We start from the raw sequence: 13902 nt of genomic DNA on the forward strand, positions 1-13902 counted from the left end.
GTTTCAAGGCTTCATTCTATGATCATCTTGCTGGTGCCAGTACAGAGCGAGACTGCGGATAGTTGGGAACCTGTCTCGGGGGCAGGGAATTCATATGGTGTTCGTGGAAGTGGAAATGACTAGGGTTGGGAAGCATTTTCCGATCAGGGCCATTGTGATCTCCTGGACTCGTTTCGATCGCCTCAGGGGGTCGGAGAGGAATTTCCCAGATTTTTTTCCCCCATATTGGCCCTGGGGTTTTTCACTCTGGGTTTTCGCCTCTCCCTGGAGATCACATGGTCTGGAATGGGGGGGTGGGGGTGAGTTAATAGGTTGTAATGAACAAAGCATCGTAGCTGTGAGGGACAGCTCGGTGGATAGGATATTAGGATGTAGATAGGCTGGAAAATTGGGCGGGGATCCTGGATTCAGGATTCAATCCTGGACCGGGGAGCGGAGCGGGCTTGGAGGGCCGAAGGGCCTGTTCCTGTGCTGTATTGTTCTTTGTTCTTTGTAGGGCTTTAAACTAAATAGTAGGGGCAAGGGATCAAGTGAGGGAATATCTGATAAATTGAATAGAGATAACAAAGTAAGAGAGCAAGGTAGGAATAAGGGAAATTATGATCAGAGTGTGGCACAAGGTCCTACATGGCAGACTGGTACAAAAACTATCACATGGGATTCAAGGTGGGCTGGCTAGATGGATACAGAACTGGCTTGGTTGTATGAGATAGAGAGTATCATTAGAAGGGTATTTTTCAGAATGGAGATCTGTAGTTAGTGGTGTTCCGCAGGGATCAGTGCTGGGACCTGCGTTGTTTGTAGTATATACAAATGATCTGGAGGAAAATGTAGGTGGTCTGATTAGCAAGTTTGCGGATGACATGAAGATTGGTGGAATTGCTGATAGTGCCGGGGATTGTCAGAGGATACATCAGGATATGGATTGGAAACTTGGGCACAGAAATGGCAGATTGAGTTTAATCCGGGCAAATGCGAGGTGATGCATTTTGGAGGATCAAATTTAGGTATGAATTTTACTGTAAATGGCAGAAGCCTTGGGAATACTAACATACAGAGGGATCTGGGTGTGCAGGTCCACAGTTTCATAAAAGTGGCAACAAAGCTGGCCAAGGTGACTAAGAAGGCATATGGCATGTTTGCCTTCATCAGCTGGGGCATTGGGCACAAGAGTTGGGAAATCATGTTGCAGCTATATAAAAACCTTGGTTAGGCTGCATTTGGAGTATTGTGTGCAGTTCTGGTCACCACACTACCAGAAGGGCATGGAAACTTTGGAGAGAGTGCAAACAAGGTTCACCAGGATCTTGCCTGGTCTCGAGGGTGTTGGCTATCAGGAGAGGTTGAATAAAAATTTTCACTGGAAAGATGGAGGCTGAGGGGAGACCCGGTAGAGGTCTACAAAATTATGAGAGACATAGACAGGGTGGATAGTCAGAGGCCTTTTCCAAGGGTGGAAATGTCAATTACAAGTGGGCACAGGTTCAAGGTGAGAAGGGGAAAGTTTAAGGGAGATGTGCGGGGAGAAGTTTTTCACGCAGAGAGTGGTGGGTGCCTGGAACGCGCTGCCAGAGGAGATGATGGTAGCAGGTACAATAGCAACATTTAAGAGGCATCGGGATGGGTGCACGAATAGGGAGAGAATAGAGGGATATGGACCGAGTAAGGGCAGAAGTTTTTTCATGATCGGCACAGGCTTGGAGGGCCAAAGGGCCTGTTCCTGTGCTGTACTTTTCTTTGTTCTTTGTTCTTCATCAACATCCTGGGAGTTACCATGACCAAAAACTAAACTGGACTAGCCATATAAATACTATGGCCGCAAGAGCAGATCAGAGACTAGGAAACTGGTGGTGAGTAACTCACCTCCTGACTTCATCTACAAGGCACAAGTTAGGAGAGTGATGGAATACTCCCCACTTGTCTGGACGGGTGCAGTTCCAACAACCGTCAAGAAGCTTGACACTATCCAGGCCAAATCAGCCTGCTTGATTGGCTGCCCATCCACAAACATTCATTCCCTCCACTGCCCATACACAGTGGCAGCAGTGTGTACCATCTACAAGATGCACTGCAGGAAATGATCAAGGCCTCTTAGGCAGCAGCTTCCAAGCCCCCAACCACTACTATATAGGACAAAAGCAACAGAGACCTGGAAACACCCCAATCTGCAAGTTCCCCTCCAAGCCACTCACCATCCTGACTTGGAAATATATCACCGTTCCTTCATTGTAGTTGGGTAAAATCCTGGAACTCCCTCCCTAACAGCACTGTGAGTGTACCTACACCACATGGACTGCAACAATTCAAGAATGCAGCTTGCAATACCTTCTCAAGGTCAATTAGAGATGGGCAATAAATAAATGCTCGCCCAGCGAGCATTTGTAAACATTTTTTAAATGCTAAAATTCCATAACTCAGAAGGGGTGGGACCCAAAGCAGTAGGGAGACAGAAGAGAAGGTTGAGATCAGCACGGAAGTGAAAGAGAGCACATTAAATAGTAAAGGCAGTGTCAGTAATCCTAGTACTAGACAGGTCAGGCAAGGGCAATGTAGAGAGCAAGGGAAGTCCAGATTAAACTGCATTTATTTCAATGCAAGAGGCCTGACAGGCAAGGCAGATGAACTCAGGGCATGGATGGGTACGTGGGACTGGGATATTATAGCAATTACTGAAACATGGCTAAGGGAGGGACAGGACCAGCAGCTCAATGTTTCAGGGTATAGATGCTATAGGAAACATAGAACAGGAGGTAAGCGAGGAGGGGGGAGTTGCATTTTTGATTAGGGAGAACAGCACGGCTGTACTGAGAAGGGATACTTCTGAGGGTTTGCCCACTGAGTCTATATGGGTAGAACTGAGAAATAAGAAGGGGGAAATCACTTTGACAGGATTGTACTATAGGCCCCCAAATAGTCAGCAGGAATTGAGGAGTAAATATGTAAGGAGATTTCAGGTAGCTCCAAAACAAATAGGGTGGTAATAGTAGGGAATTTTAACTTTCCCAACATTGACTGGGGCAGCCAGCGTTAGGGTCTTGGATGGAGAGACATTTGTTGAGTGTATTCAGGAGGAATTTCTCATTCAGTATGTGGAAGGCCCGATTAGAGAGGGGGCAAAACTTGACCTCCTCTTGAGAAATAAGGAAGGGAAGGTGAAAGAAATGTTAGTGAGGGATCACTTTGGGACCAGTGACCATAATTCTATTAGTTTTAAGATCGCTATGGAGAATAATAGGTCTGGCCCAAAAGTTAAAATTCTAAATTGGGGCCAGGCCAATTTTGATGATATCAGGCAGGAACTTTCAACAATTAATTGGGGGAGTTCGTGGGAAGGCAAAGGGACATCTGGTAAGTGGGAGGATTTCAAAAGTGTGTTAACCAGGATTCAGGGTAAGCACACTCCTTTTAAAGTGAAAGGCAAGGCTGACAGAAGTAGGGAACCCTGGATGACTCGGGATATTGAGGCCCTGGTCAAGAAGAAGAAGGAGGCACATGACATGCAAAGGCAGCTAGGATCAAATGGATCCCCTGCAGAGTATAGAGGGTGTCGGAGTAGAGTTTAGAGAAATCAGGAGGGCAAAAAAGGGGCACGAGATTGTTTTGGTACATAAGGCAAAGGAGAATCCAAAGAGCTTCTACAAATATATAAAGGGCAAAAGGGTAACTGGGGAGAGAATAGGGCCTCTTAAGGATCAACAAGGTCATCTATGTACGGATCCACAAGAGATGGGTGAGATCCTAAATGAATATTTCTCATCAGTATTTACTGTTGAGAAAGGCACGGATGTTAGGGAACTTGGGGAAATAAATAATGATGTCTTGAGGAGTTTACAGAGAAGGAGATGCTGGAGGCCTTAAAGCATATCAAGGTAGATAAATCCCTGGGACCTGATGATGTGTATCCCAGGACACTGTGGGAGGCTAGGGAGGAAATTGCAGGTCCCCCAACAGAGATATTTGAATCATCGACAGCCACAGGTGAGATGCCTGAAGACTGGAGGGTGGCAAATGTTGTGCCTTTGTTTAAGAACGGCTGCAGGGAAAACCCTGGGAACTACAGGCCGGTGAGCCTAACATCTGTAGTGGGTAAGCTGTTAGAAGGTATTCTGAAAGACAAGATCTACAAGCATTTAGAGATGCAAGGACTGATTAGGAACAGTCAGCATGGCTTTGTGAGTGGAAAATCATGTCTCACGAAGTTGACTGAGTTTCTTGAAGGGATAACCAAGAAGGTAGACGAGGGTAGTACAGTTGACGTTTTCTACATGGACTTTAGCAAGGCCTTTGACAAGGTATCGTATAGTAGGTTGTCGCATAAGGTTAAATCTCGCAGGATCCAGGGTGAGGTAGCCAATTGGATACAAAATTGGCTTGACAACAGAAGACAGAGGGTGGTTGTAGAGGGTTGGAGGCGTATGACCATCGGTGTGCCTCAGGGATCGGTGCTGGGTCCATCTTTACTTGTCAGTTATATTAATGATTTGGATGAGAATTTAGGAGGCATGGTTAGTAAGTTTGCAGATGACACTAAGATTGGTGGCATAGTGGACAGTGAAGAAAGTTATCTCTGATTGCAACAGGATCTTGATCAATTGGGCCAGTGAGTTGACGAATGGCAGATGGAGTTTAATTTAGATAAATGTGAGGTGATGCATTTTGGTAGATTGAACCAGGGCAGGACTTACTCAGTTAAAGGTATGGCATTGGGAGAGTTATAGAACAAAGAGATCTCGGGGTACATGTCCATAGCTCCTTGAAAGTGGAGTCACAAGTGGACAGGGTGATGAAGAAGGCATTCGGCATGCTTGGTTTCATCGGTCAGAACATTGAATACAAGAGTTGGGACGTCTTGCTGAAGTTGTACAAGACATTGGTAAGGCCACACTTGGAATACTGTGTTCAGTTCTGGTCACTCTATTACAGAAAGGATATTATTAAACCAGAAAGAGTGCAGAAAAGATTTACTAGGATGCTACTGGGACTTGATGGTTTGAGTTATAAGGAGATCCTGGATAGACTGGGACTTTTTTCCTTGGAGCGTAGGAGGCTTAGGGGTGATCTTATAGAGGTCGATAAAATAATGAGGGGCATAGATCAGCTAAATAGTCAATATCTTTTCCCAAAGGTAGGGGAGACTAAAACTAAAGGGCATAAGTTTGAGGTGAGAGGGGAGAGTTACAAAAGGGTCCAGAGGGGCAATTCTTTCACACAAAGGATGGTGAGTGTCCGGAACAAACTGCCAGAGGTAGTAGTAGAGGGGGGTACAATTTTGTCTTTTAAACAGCATTTAGACAGTTACATGAGTAAGATTGGTATAGAGGGATATGGGCCAAATGTGGGCAATTGGGACGAGCTTAATGGTAAAAACTGGCGACATGGACAAGTTGGGCTGAAGGGCCTGTTTCCATGCTGTAAACCACTATGACTCTATGAGAATGGTCAAACAACAGACCTGGCACCTTCTGAGCAGATCCACACTAGGAAACTGAGAGAGGGTAACAGGTCCCAAATTAAATGATTTGAATCCTTTTCCAAACCTACATGTGAGTTGGGTGGGGTTGGGAACTATCTGCAGTAAGTGATTAAATTGAACAAAGAGTGAGCGTGTTCAGAATAAATCTGAAGCCCAGCACTAGGAGGCGACACAGATAACATTGGTTTGGCGTTATCCTGGACCATGGGTTACTGGCGACCTTCATTCTTTCATCCATAGAATCATAGAATCCCTACAGTGCAGAAAGAGGCCATTTGGCCCATCAAGTCTGCACCAACAACAATCCCACCCAGGTCCACATATTTACCCGCTAATTCCTCTAACCTACGCATCCTGGGACACTAAGGGGCATGGCCAATTCACCTAACCCGCATATCTTTGGACTGTGAGAGAAAACCGGAGCACTCGGAGGAAACCCACACAGACACGGTAAGCATGTGTAAACTCCACACAGACAGTGACCCAAGCTGGGAATCGAACCCGGTCCCTGGAGCTGTGAGGCAGCACTGTGTCACTGTGCTGCCCGACAGGGGGTATCCTTCTGACAGTATCGATTCCGCCCCCCTGCGTCCCTTCCCTCGGGACCTGCAGTGAACAAGCTGCAGCCAGTGTCCCTGCTGGAGCCCCGGGCAATGTGAAATTCAGGGGGTACAGTGCCTGGCCGGAATGTTACGACCGTCCACGCCGGCGGGATTTTCCCATCCTGCTGCAGTGAACGGAGATTTGGCTGGGCGCCAAATTCTTCAACTTCACTGCGGCGGGATCGTGGCGTGAACGGCCGGTAAGATTGTGCCCTCTGTGTCTCAGCTGAGACCCCCTGCAGAGAGAGGGAGAAATCTGGGTGGGGTGGCGATCGCTTCTCAGCCTTCTGGCTAAGATCAAGCGCAGGATCAGGTGCCAAAAGAGAAAATGCTGGAAAATCTCAGCAGGTCTGGCAGCGTCTGTAAGGGGAGAAAAGAGCTGACGTTTCGAGTCCAGTCCAGGATCAGGTGCAATGCCTTATCTTGTCAGCATGGATCTTGTTTGTCTCTCTTGTGGGGAGCCTGACTTGGGTTCAATTTGAATTGTTTTTTGGAGCAAGCGAGGAGATGGATTGTAAGGGCATGCCCTGTCCACTCTGTGCGTTGGATTTGTGACTATAGGAATGGGGAAGAGGACTATAAACTGGTTTACACAATGTCCTCTGCCTTGCTGCTAACCACGGGGGGGAGAGTGGGCAGCGCAGCACAGTGAAAGATTCTGCCTGGACAGTCCATACTCCTCAGACGCAACGCCCTGTGTCTGTGCTGCCCAGACGCCACACGCAGGATAGGATACTCGCTCTCTCTTTACTGTATTTGGTATTCCTGTCCACTGACAGCAACAGACAATCCATAAATGTAGCTCTAGCTGCGATTTTTCCCGATTGAACCCTCCCTCCCCCAAACCCCTTCAACTCCGAGCCGGACAAATACCATCATCACTCATTGTTAGAATATACTTGAAAGAATAGTTTTTTTAAAAATCGGGGCGTTTATTTTGGGTGACTGATTGGTTCAGGGAACAAGGATCGGTTGACAAGGGCTGAGTCAGCAGCAAGCGCCGAGTGATGCTGGAACAATCAGGGGGGTGACTGCAACCTTCAGTCCCCTCACATTGGGGGATTCTCTCCATCTCACATCCTTCCTTTGTTTCAACAGTGCATGCCGGTGAAACTCATTTACACATTTAAAAAAAAAACTTATTTGATATTGTGATGCACCCACAGTGCGCACAGCAACAGTCAGGATCGCAGGAAGAGGGGCTGTGTAATACATATAGCGCACAGTGCAGGGTATAAATGGCAGGATTTTGCAGTACAGAGGGGAAATCACGCTGTTTTTTATTGGGAGAGGTTGCTGCAGTTTGGCTCATGAGTTCTGCCAGCTGCAGTTCCTGGAGACTCATTTTCAACACACATTGTAAATAAATAAACTTCTTTCCGCCTTGCAGTTACTTTGCTTGTTGTGGGTCCAGTCATAACTTATGACCCTGGCCTACAACTTATGAACTGAAGTAATGGGGTCAATGGACACTCTATCCATTCAGCCCACCTCATCAATGCCTACACTCAGAGACAGATATCCAGTTAGTTCCGTAACCCCTTTACTTGACTCTTGCTCAAATATTTTTCCACTTCCCTTTTAAATGTGATCTTTGGGTACATAACGTGTTTTATTTAGTGGCTGGAACTGTGGCTCACCCCAGAGGTTGTTTTTTTTAAAAGTTTATTTATTAGTGTCACAAGTAAGCTTACATTAATACTGCAATGAAGTTACTGTGAAAATCCCCGAGTCGCCACACTCTAGCGCCTGTTCTAGGGTACGCTGAGGGAGAATTTAGCATGGCCAATGCACCCACCCAGCACATCTTTCAGACTGTGGGAGGAAACCGGAGCACCCGGAGGAAACCCATGCAGACACGGGGAGAAGGTGCAGACTCCGCACAGCCAGTTACCCAAGCCGGGAATCGAACCCGGGTCCCTAGCATTGTGATGCAGCAGTGTTAACCACTGCGACACTGTGCCATGCTGGATGGTACCAGCTAACGACAGTTTGTCCAAATCTGATGCCGAAGGGGAGCCTGGTATGTTTGGGCTGTGTCAGATGTGTTTCGATGTTGTCAGGAGCTTGTATATTTGGGCTGTAGGTCTGCTTTTACCTGTGCTAGTTAGGGTCTGATGTGTTTGCATGAAGTCAAGGCCTGGTTTGCTTAATTGGGCTCTGTCAGGGTCTGGTGCATTTGGGCTGTATTAGGGACTGGATTATTTGAGCTGGGTCAGGGTCTGGTTTGTTTGGCTTGGATCAGGACCTTCTGTTTTTGAGTTGTGTTAAGGCCTAGTTTATTTGAGCTGTGTCAGGACCTGATGTGTTTGAATTAAGTCATGGCCTAGTTTGTTTGGGCTGTGTCAAGGTCTGGTGTGTTTGGACTATTTTGAGGAATGTTATGTTTGGGCTCTGTCAGTATCTCGTATGTTTATGTTGAAGCCAGTTTAGTAGAGCTATGCTTGGGCCTGTTGTGTATGGATTGAGTCTGGGCCTCGTTTATTTGGGCTGTATCAGGGCCTGGATTATTTGGGCTGTACACAGTAAGAAGTTTAACAACACCAGGTTAAAGTTATTTGGGCTGTGGGAGGAAACCGGAGCACCCAGAGGAAGTTATTTGGGCTGTATCAGGGTCTGGTGTATTTGGACTATGTTGAGGCCTGGTTTAGCTGAGTTGTGCTTGGGCCTGTTATGTTTGGATTGAGTCAGGGCCTGGTTTATTTGGGCTATATCAGGGCCTGGTTTATTTGGGCTGTGTCAGGGCCTGGTGTATTTGGACTATGTTGAGGCCTGGTTTAGCTGAGTTGTGCTTGGGCCTGGCGTGTTTGGATTGAGCCAGGGCCTGGTTTATTTGGGTTGAGTCAGGGCCTATTGTGTTAGGGCTGTATCATGGTCTGGTGTTTAGGCAGTCTCAGGGCCTGGTTTGTTTGGACTGTGCCAACAGGTTTTGTTTCCCAAATTGGCATCATTCTTGAGAGGCTGGGGTCCATGAAGGATACTCAGTTATCATGATCAAATGCCAGATTCAATTTTTAGTACAAAATAATGCAGATCCATGAAAAAGTGTTTAAGATTGCCAACTCTCCAGGTCTGTCCTAGCTGGAATCTCCAGGAATTGGGAGAAAAGTGATAGGCTTCCTAGAAATAAAATAGTCGTTCCCCCCCTCAATTTCTTTAAACATTTGCATTTGCTGGTTCTAAAAGTATGAAAGCCTGAGGGAAAAGGCCGTTTTCTGGGTGATACAGTTGGATACAGATGATGAAATCCCCAGAGTTGGCAAACCTCGGGCACAGAGGGAGTGGCCAGACATTGTCCAGGGGGTTGAAAGGTTGGGTTAAAATTTCAGGATGTGGAATTTCAGGTCAGTGATCTTTGGTTAAAGCCACTGCTGATCTCATTGGATGTTGGGGATCCTCCCCTACCTTTCTGTAACTGTGTTATTTTTTGTTCAGTGCGAGCCGCAGATCAGTGTTTCTGCTCACTCTGCAAGGTACCACAAACCAAATTGTTGCTTTAACCAAGAAAAAATACAAAAAGAACAGAGGGGGGGGCGGGGAAAGCCAGGATAGGCTGAGCTTTCATTCCCTCAAGGACAATCCCAGTAAAATCAATCCCCCACTGTCTGCATGCGACCCATTTATTGCACGGATGTGACACCCATTCGCCAAAGAACAAAAGACCCCCTGAAATGTGCCTTTGTAAATGAAGCGATAAGACTTGACTGGCGGAGAGCAGGAATCGCCAGATTTCACCCAGTCTCCCTTTGCAGGAGGAGACCAAACAATTAGCATTCTTTTGTTTAAAGTGGTTTTAAAGAAGAAACACACACAGTTTGTCTCGTCCCCCTCTTCATCTCCAACCTGCCCTGTAGGTAATGACAGGCTGAATGCAAACCTCGACAACAAGGCCGCCTCCAACAGCTGCTGCTCTGACCCGGGGTCGCATAGCCCAGCAACTCCGGTGTGAAACCCGATCAGTGTCAGGCTAATTATAAAACCGTTTAATGCAAGCGGAGCGAGAGCAACAACTTGTGATCTGCCTTGATCTTGACTGTAAGATTGAGGGAGAGGGGAGAGGGAGCTTCCCTGTAGGGAGAGGGGAGAGGGAGCTTCCCTGTAATATTGAAAGAGAGCAGCAATTTCAATTTCATCTCTCCTTCAGCCTCTTTCCCCTTTAATGCAGTCAGATACTAGCCGGCTCCCTCCACACACACAAAACACCCATCGAGATTCATATTTCCAATCTTGAGTGTACGGTAGATGAAAGAAATCTCAAAGCTGCTGGATCAGTGACTAGTATAGTATATGATAGCCATGATGTGGATAGTATTGTACTAGTATACTACTATACACCATAGACTAGTGCTCACATTCTGGACACCCTCAACCTGCAGACTGTCCTTGGCTTGCTGCGACCCACCCAAACCTCACCAGTGATGACAACAATATCCAGAATTATTTTTAGGGGTCTGGGATGTTTATCTCTGCAAATGGTTTCGTTTTGCAAATATCATGCACGTGCATGATACCAATTTTTAATGTCATTTATATATATATATATGTAATTACAAGAAATAACAGCCCAGACTGACACATGTATCGCAAGCCACACAAAAGATCATTGCCTTGTTTTAAGGGGGGAGAGAGAGATATTTTAGCTCATGTAGGTTGGTTATCGTATTTTAAGTGGAGGATTAAGAGAGCAGCGTTTACCGAGCCGTTCACAGGCGGAGTCCTTTGACAGCTGCACTGTCCAAGAATTTACAGGTTGAGAAAAAGATAAGCGCTAAAATGTACATATGTTAAAATAAGAAAAGAAAAAAACACCTTAAAATCCTGCAATACTCACACGACTAATCTAGAGATGATCCATGACACCATGGCGGTTGTAAGGGGGTTGTTTGTCTGAAAAAAAAAGCGAGGGAGGAGTTTCTCACTCGAACGGAACCAGGACTCAACCATTCGCCTGTTTCGTCAGCGCCACCGTCAAGTGCAAGTGAGTGGAGAGCCTTGCTTCACATCCCCTCCCCTGGACACACATCCCGGCTCACAGCAACTCTGAGCCGCAGTGAGGGGGACAAGCTATATATATTACATGGCCATTGTTAGTGTCACAAGTAGGCTTACATTAACACTGCAATGAAGCTGCTGTGAAAATCCCCTAGTCGCCACACTCCAGCGCCTGTTCGGGTACACTGAGGGAGAATTTAGCATGGCCAATGCACGTCTTTCGGACTGTGGGAGGAAACCGGAGTACCCGGAGGAAACCCACGCAGACACGGGGAGAACGTGCAGACTCTGCACACACAGTGACCCAAGCTGGGACTCGAACCCGGGTCCAAGGCGCTGTGCCACCGTGTCGCCCCGTGTCACCCTGTTGCTGCTGCACAAGGCAAAGCAGGGTGAATACGCTGGCACGTTGCATCTAACCCCCTTCCCACCCATTCCCTGGACCATCCCACAATGTAGTTCAATTGGAACAAATCATGAAGTTATCCATCTACATGTCAGGTACATTGTCCCTTAGTGTCAGGGGGATTACGGGGATAGGGCCTGGGTGAGATTGTTGTCGGTGCAGGTTTGATGGGCCGAATGACCTCCTTCTGCACTGCAGGAATTCTATGATTCTATGATTACATTCCAGATCTTAACCACTCTGTGGCCTCTCATTCTACATCCATCCATCTCCATAAGAGGCATCTGGATAGGTACGTGAATAGGGAGGGAATAGAGGGATATGGATCAAGTAAAGGCAGATTTTTTTTAGTTTACTTTGGGGCATCATGGTCGGCACAGGCTTGGAGGGCCGAAGGGCCTGTTCCTGTGCTGTACTGTTCTTTGATCTTTGTTCTTTTTTCTTTGTTCTTATCCTTCCACCAATGGGAACAGTTTCTCCCTATCTACTGGATAAAAGCAAATGACTGCGGATGCTGGAATCTGAAACCAAAAGAGAAAATGTTGGAAAATCTCAGCAGGTCTGGCAGCATCTGCAGGGAGAGAAAAGAGCTGATGTTTCGAGTCCAGATGACCGGTTGTCAAAGCTAAAAGGCATAGAAAGTGGGAGATATTTACACTGCAGGATGAGAGAATGAAAGATGAGTCATAGTCACAAAAACAAGGGGAAAGGCTGCTAATGACAGTCCATAGAGAGAATAAAGGGTGAGAATGGCAAAATGGCAGAGAGGCTGAAATCAGAGGATAAACTGTGACAGATGAAGATATGGGGGGGGGGGGGTGGAGGGGGGGGGATGGGTGGAAGAGAGGTAAAATTGAGAAAAAAATGAGAAAAAGGGGGAAACAGGGAGAAAATGTAAGGTAAGAAAAGATAAGAAAACCTCTCTCCCACCCATTCCCCCCACATCTTCATCTGTCGCAGCTTACCCTCTGATTTCAGCCTCTCTGCCATTTGGCCTTTCACAATCCTTTATTCTCTCTATGGACTGTCATTAGCAGCCTTTCCCCTTGTTTTTGTGACTATGACTCATCTTTCATTCTCTCAGCCTGCAGTATAAATATCTCCCACTTTCTATGCCTTTTAGCTTTGACAACGGGTCATCTGAACTCAAAATGTCAGCACTTTTCTCTCCTTACAGATGCTGCCAGACCTGCTGAGATTTTCCAGCATTTTCTCTTTTGGTTTCTCCCTATCTACTCTGTCCCTCATGATTTTGACCCCTATCAAATCTTCTTAGAACTTCTCACCTTCAAGGAAAACAGTCCCAATTATCAGTCCCAAATTTCTCCAATCTATCCAGATAACCGAAGGTCCTCATCCCTGGAGCCATTCTTGTGGGACCTTTTCTGCACCCTCTCTAATACCTTCACATGGTGCCTAGAACTGGACACAATACTCCAGTTAAGAACAATGCAATGTTAACATCCTTCCTCTTGTACACTCTGCCCCTATTAATAAAGCCCATGGTGTTGTATGCATTTTTAACCACTTTCTCAACCTCCCTTGTCACCATCAATGATATATGCACACACACACTCAACCCTCTCTGCTCCTGCACCTCCTTCAGAGTTGTACCTTTTATTTTATACTGTCTGTCTGCATTTCTCCGAACAAAATAAATCACTTCACATTTCTCTGCATTGAATTTGATCTGCCATTTGCCTTGCCCATTTCACCAACCTGTCTGTGTCCTTTGAAAGTTCTCCACTAGCTTCCTCATGGTTCACAATACTTCCAAGTTTCGTATCATCTGAAAATGTTGAATTTGTGCCCTGTAAACCAAGTTCTAGGTTATTAATTTATATCAGGAAGAGCATGGGTCCTAACACTGATCCCTGGGAAACTTCACTATAAACCTTCCTCCAGTCAGAAAAGCAACCGTTCACTACCACCCCTTTTTTCAGTTACTCAGCCAATTTTGTATTCATGTAGCTACTGTCCATTTTATTCCGTGAGCTCTAACTTTACTCACAGGTCTGGTGTGCAGCACTGTCTGAAATGCCTTTCGGAAGTCCATGTACACCACATCAATAACATTACCCTCATCAACCCTCTCTGTAATAGAATCATAGAATCTACAATGCAGAAGGAGGCCATTTGGCCCATCGAGCCTGCACCGACAACAATCCCACCCAGGCCATATCCCCACAACCCCATAGCTTTACCTCCTAATACCCCCAACATTAAGGGTCAATTTAGCATGGCCAATCAACCTAACCCACACATATTTGGAGTGTGGGAGGAAACCGGAGCACCTGGAGGAAACCCATGCAGACACGGGGAGAACATGCAGACTCTGCACAGACAGTGACCCAAGGCCAGAATCGAACCCTGGTCCCTGTCGCTGTGAGGCAGCAATGCCAATCACTGTGCCACCCTGCTGCCCCATG

The 13902-nt window shown here is 46.5% G+C and overlaps 1 protein-coding gene across 6 annotated transcripts in view; it reads right to left on the reverse strand.

The window, feature by feature from the left end:
* The window catches only part of reep1 (receptor accessory protein 1), a 102258-nt gene extending 91141 nt beyond the window's left edge, over nt 1-11117 (reverse strand). For 5 of the 6 annotated variants that reach the window (XM_078223806.1, XM_078223786.1, XM_078223797.1 and 2 more), the window contains exon 1: nt 10907-11098. In XM_078223806.1, the coding sequence (XP_078079932.1) occupies nt 10907-11019 (113 nt within the window). In that variant the 5' untranslated portion in view covers nt 11020-11098. Of the gene's footprint in view, nt 1-10906 lie in introns of all 6 variants that reach the window. The other variant, XM_078223824.1, reaches the window with a different exon arrangement.
* Between the last annotated feature and the right edge of the window lie 2785 nt (nt 11118-13902).

The sequence above is a fragment of the Mustelus asterias genome, chromosome 1 (genome assembly GCF_964213995.1).
Source record: "Mustelus asterias chromosome 1, sMusAst1.hap1.1, whole genome shotgun sequence".
Taxonomy (NCBI): domain Eukaryota; kingdom Metazoa; phylum Chordata; class Chondrichthyes; order Carcharhiniformes; family Triakidae; genus Mustelus; species Mustelus asterias.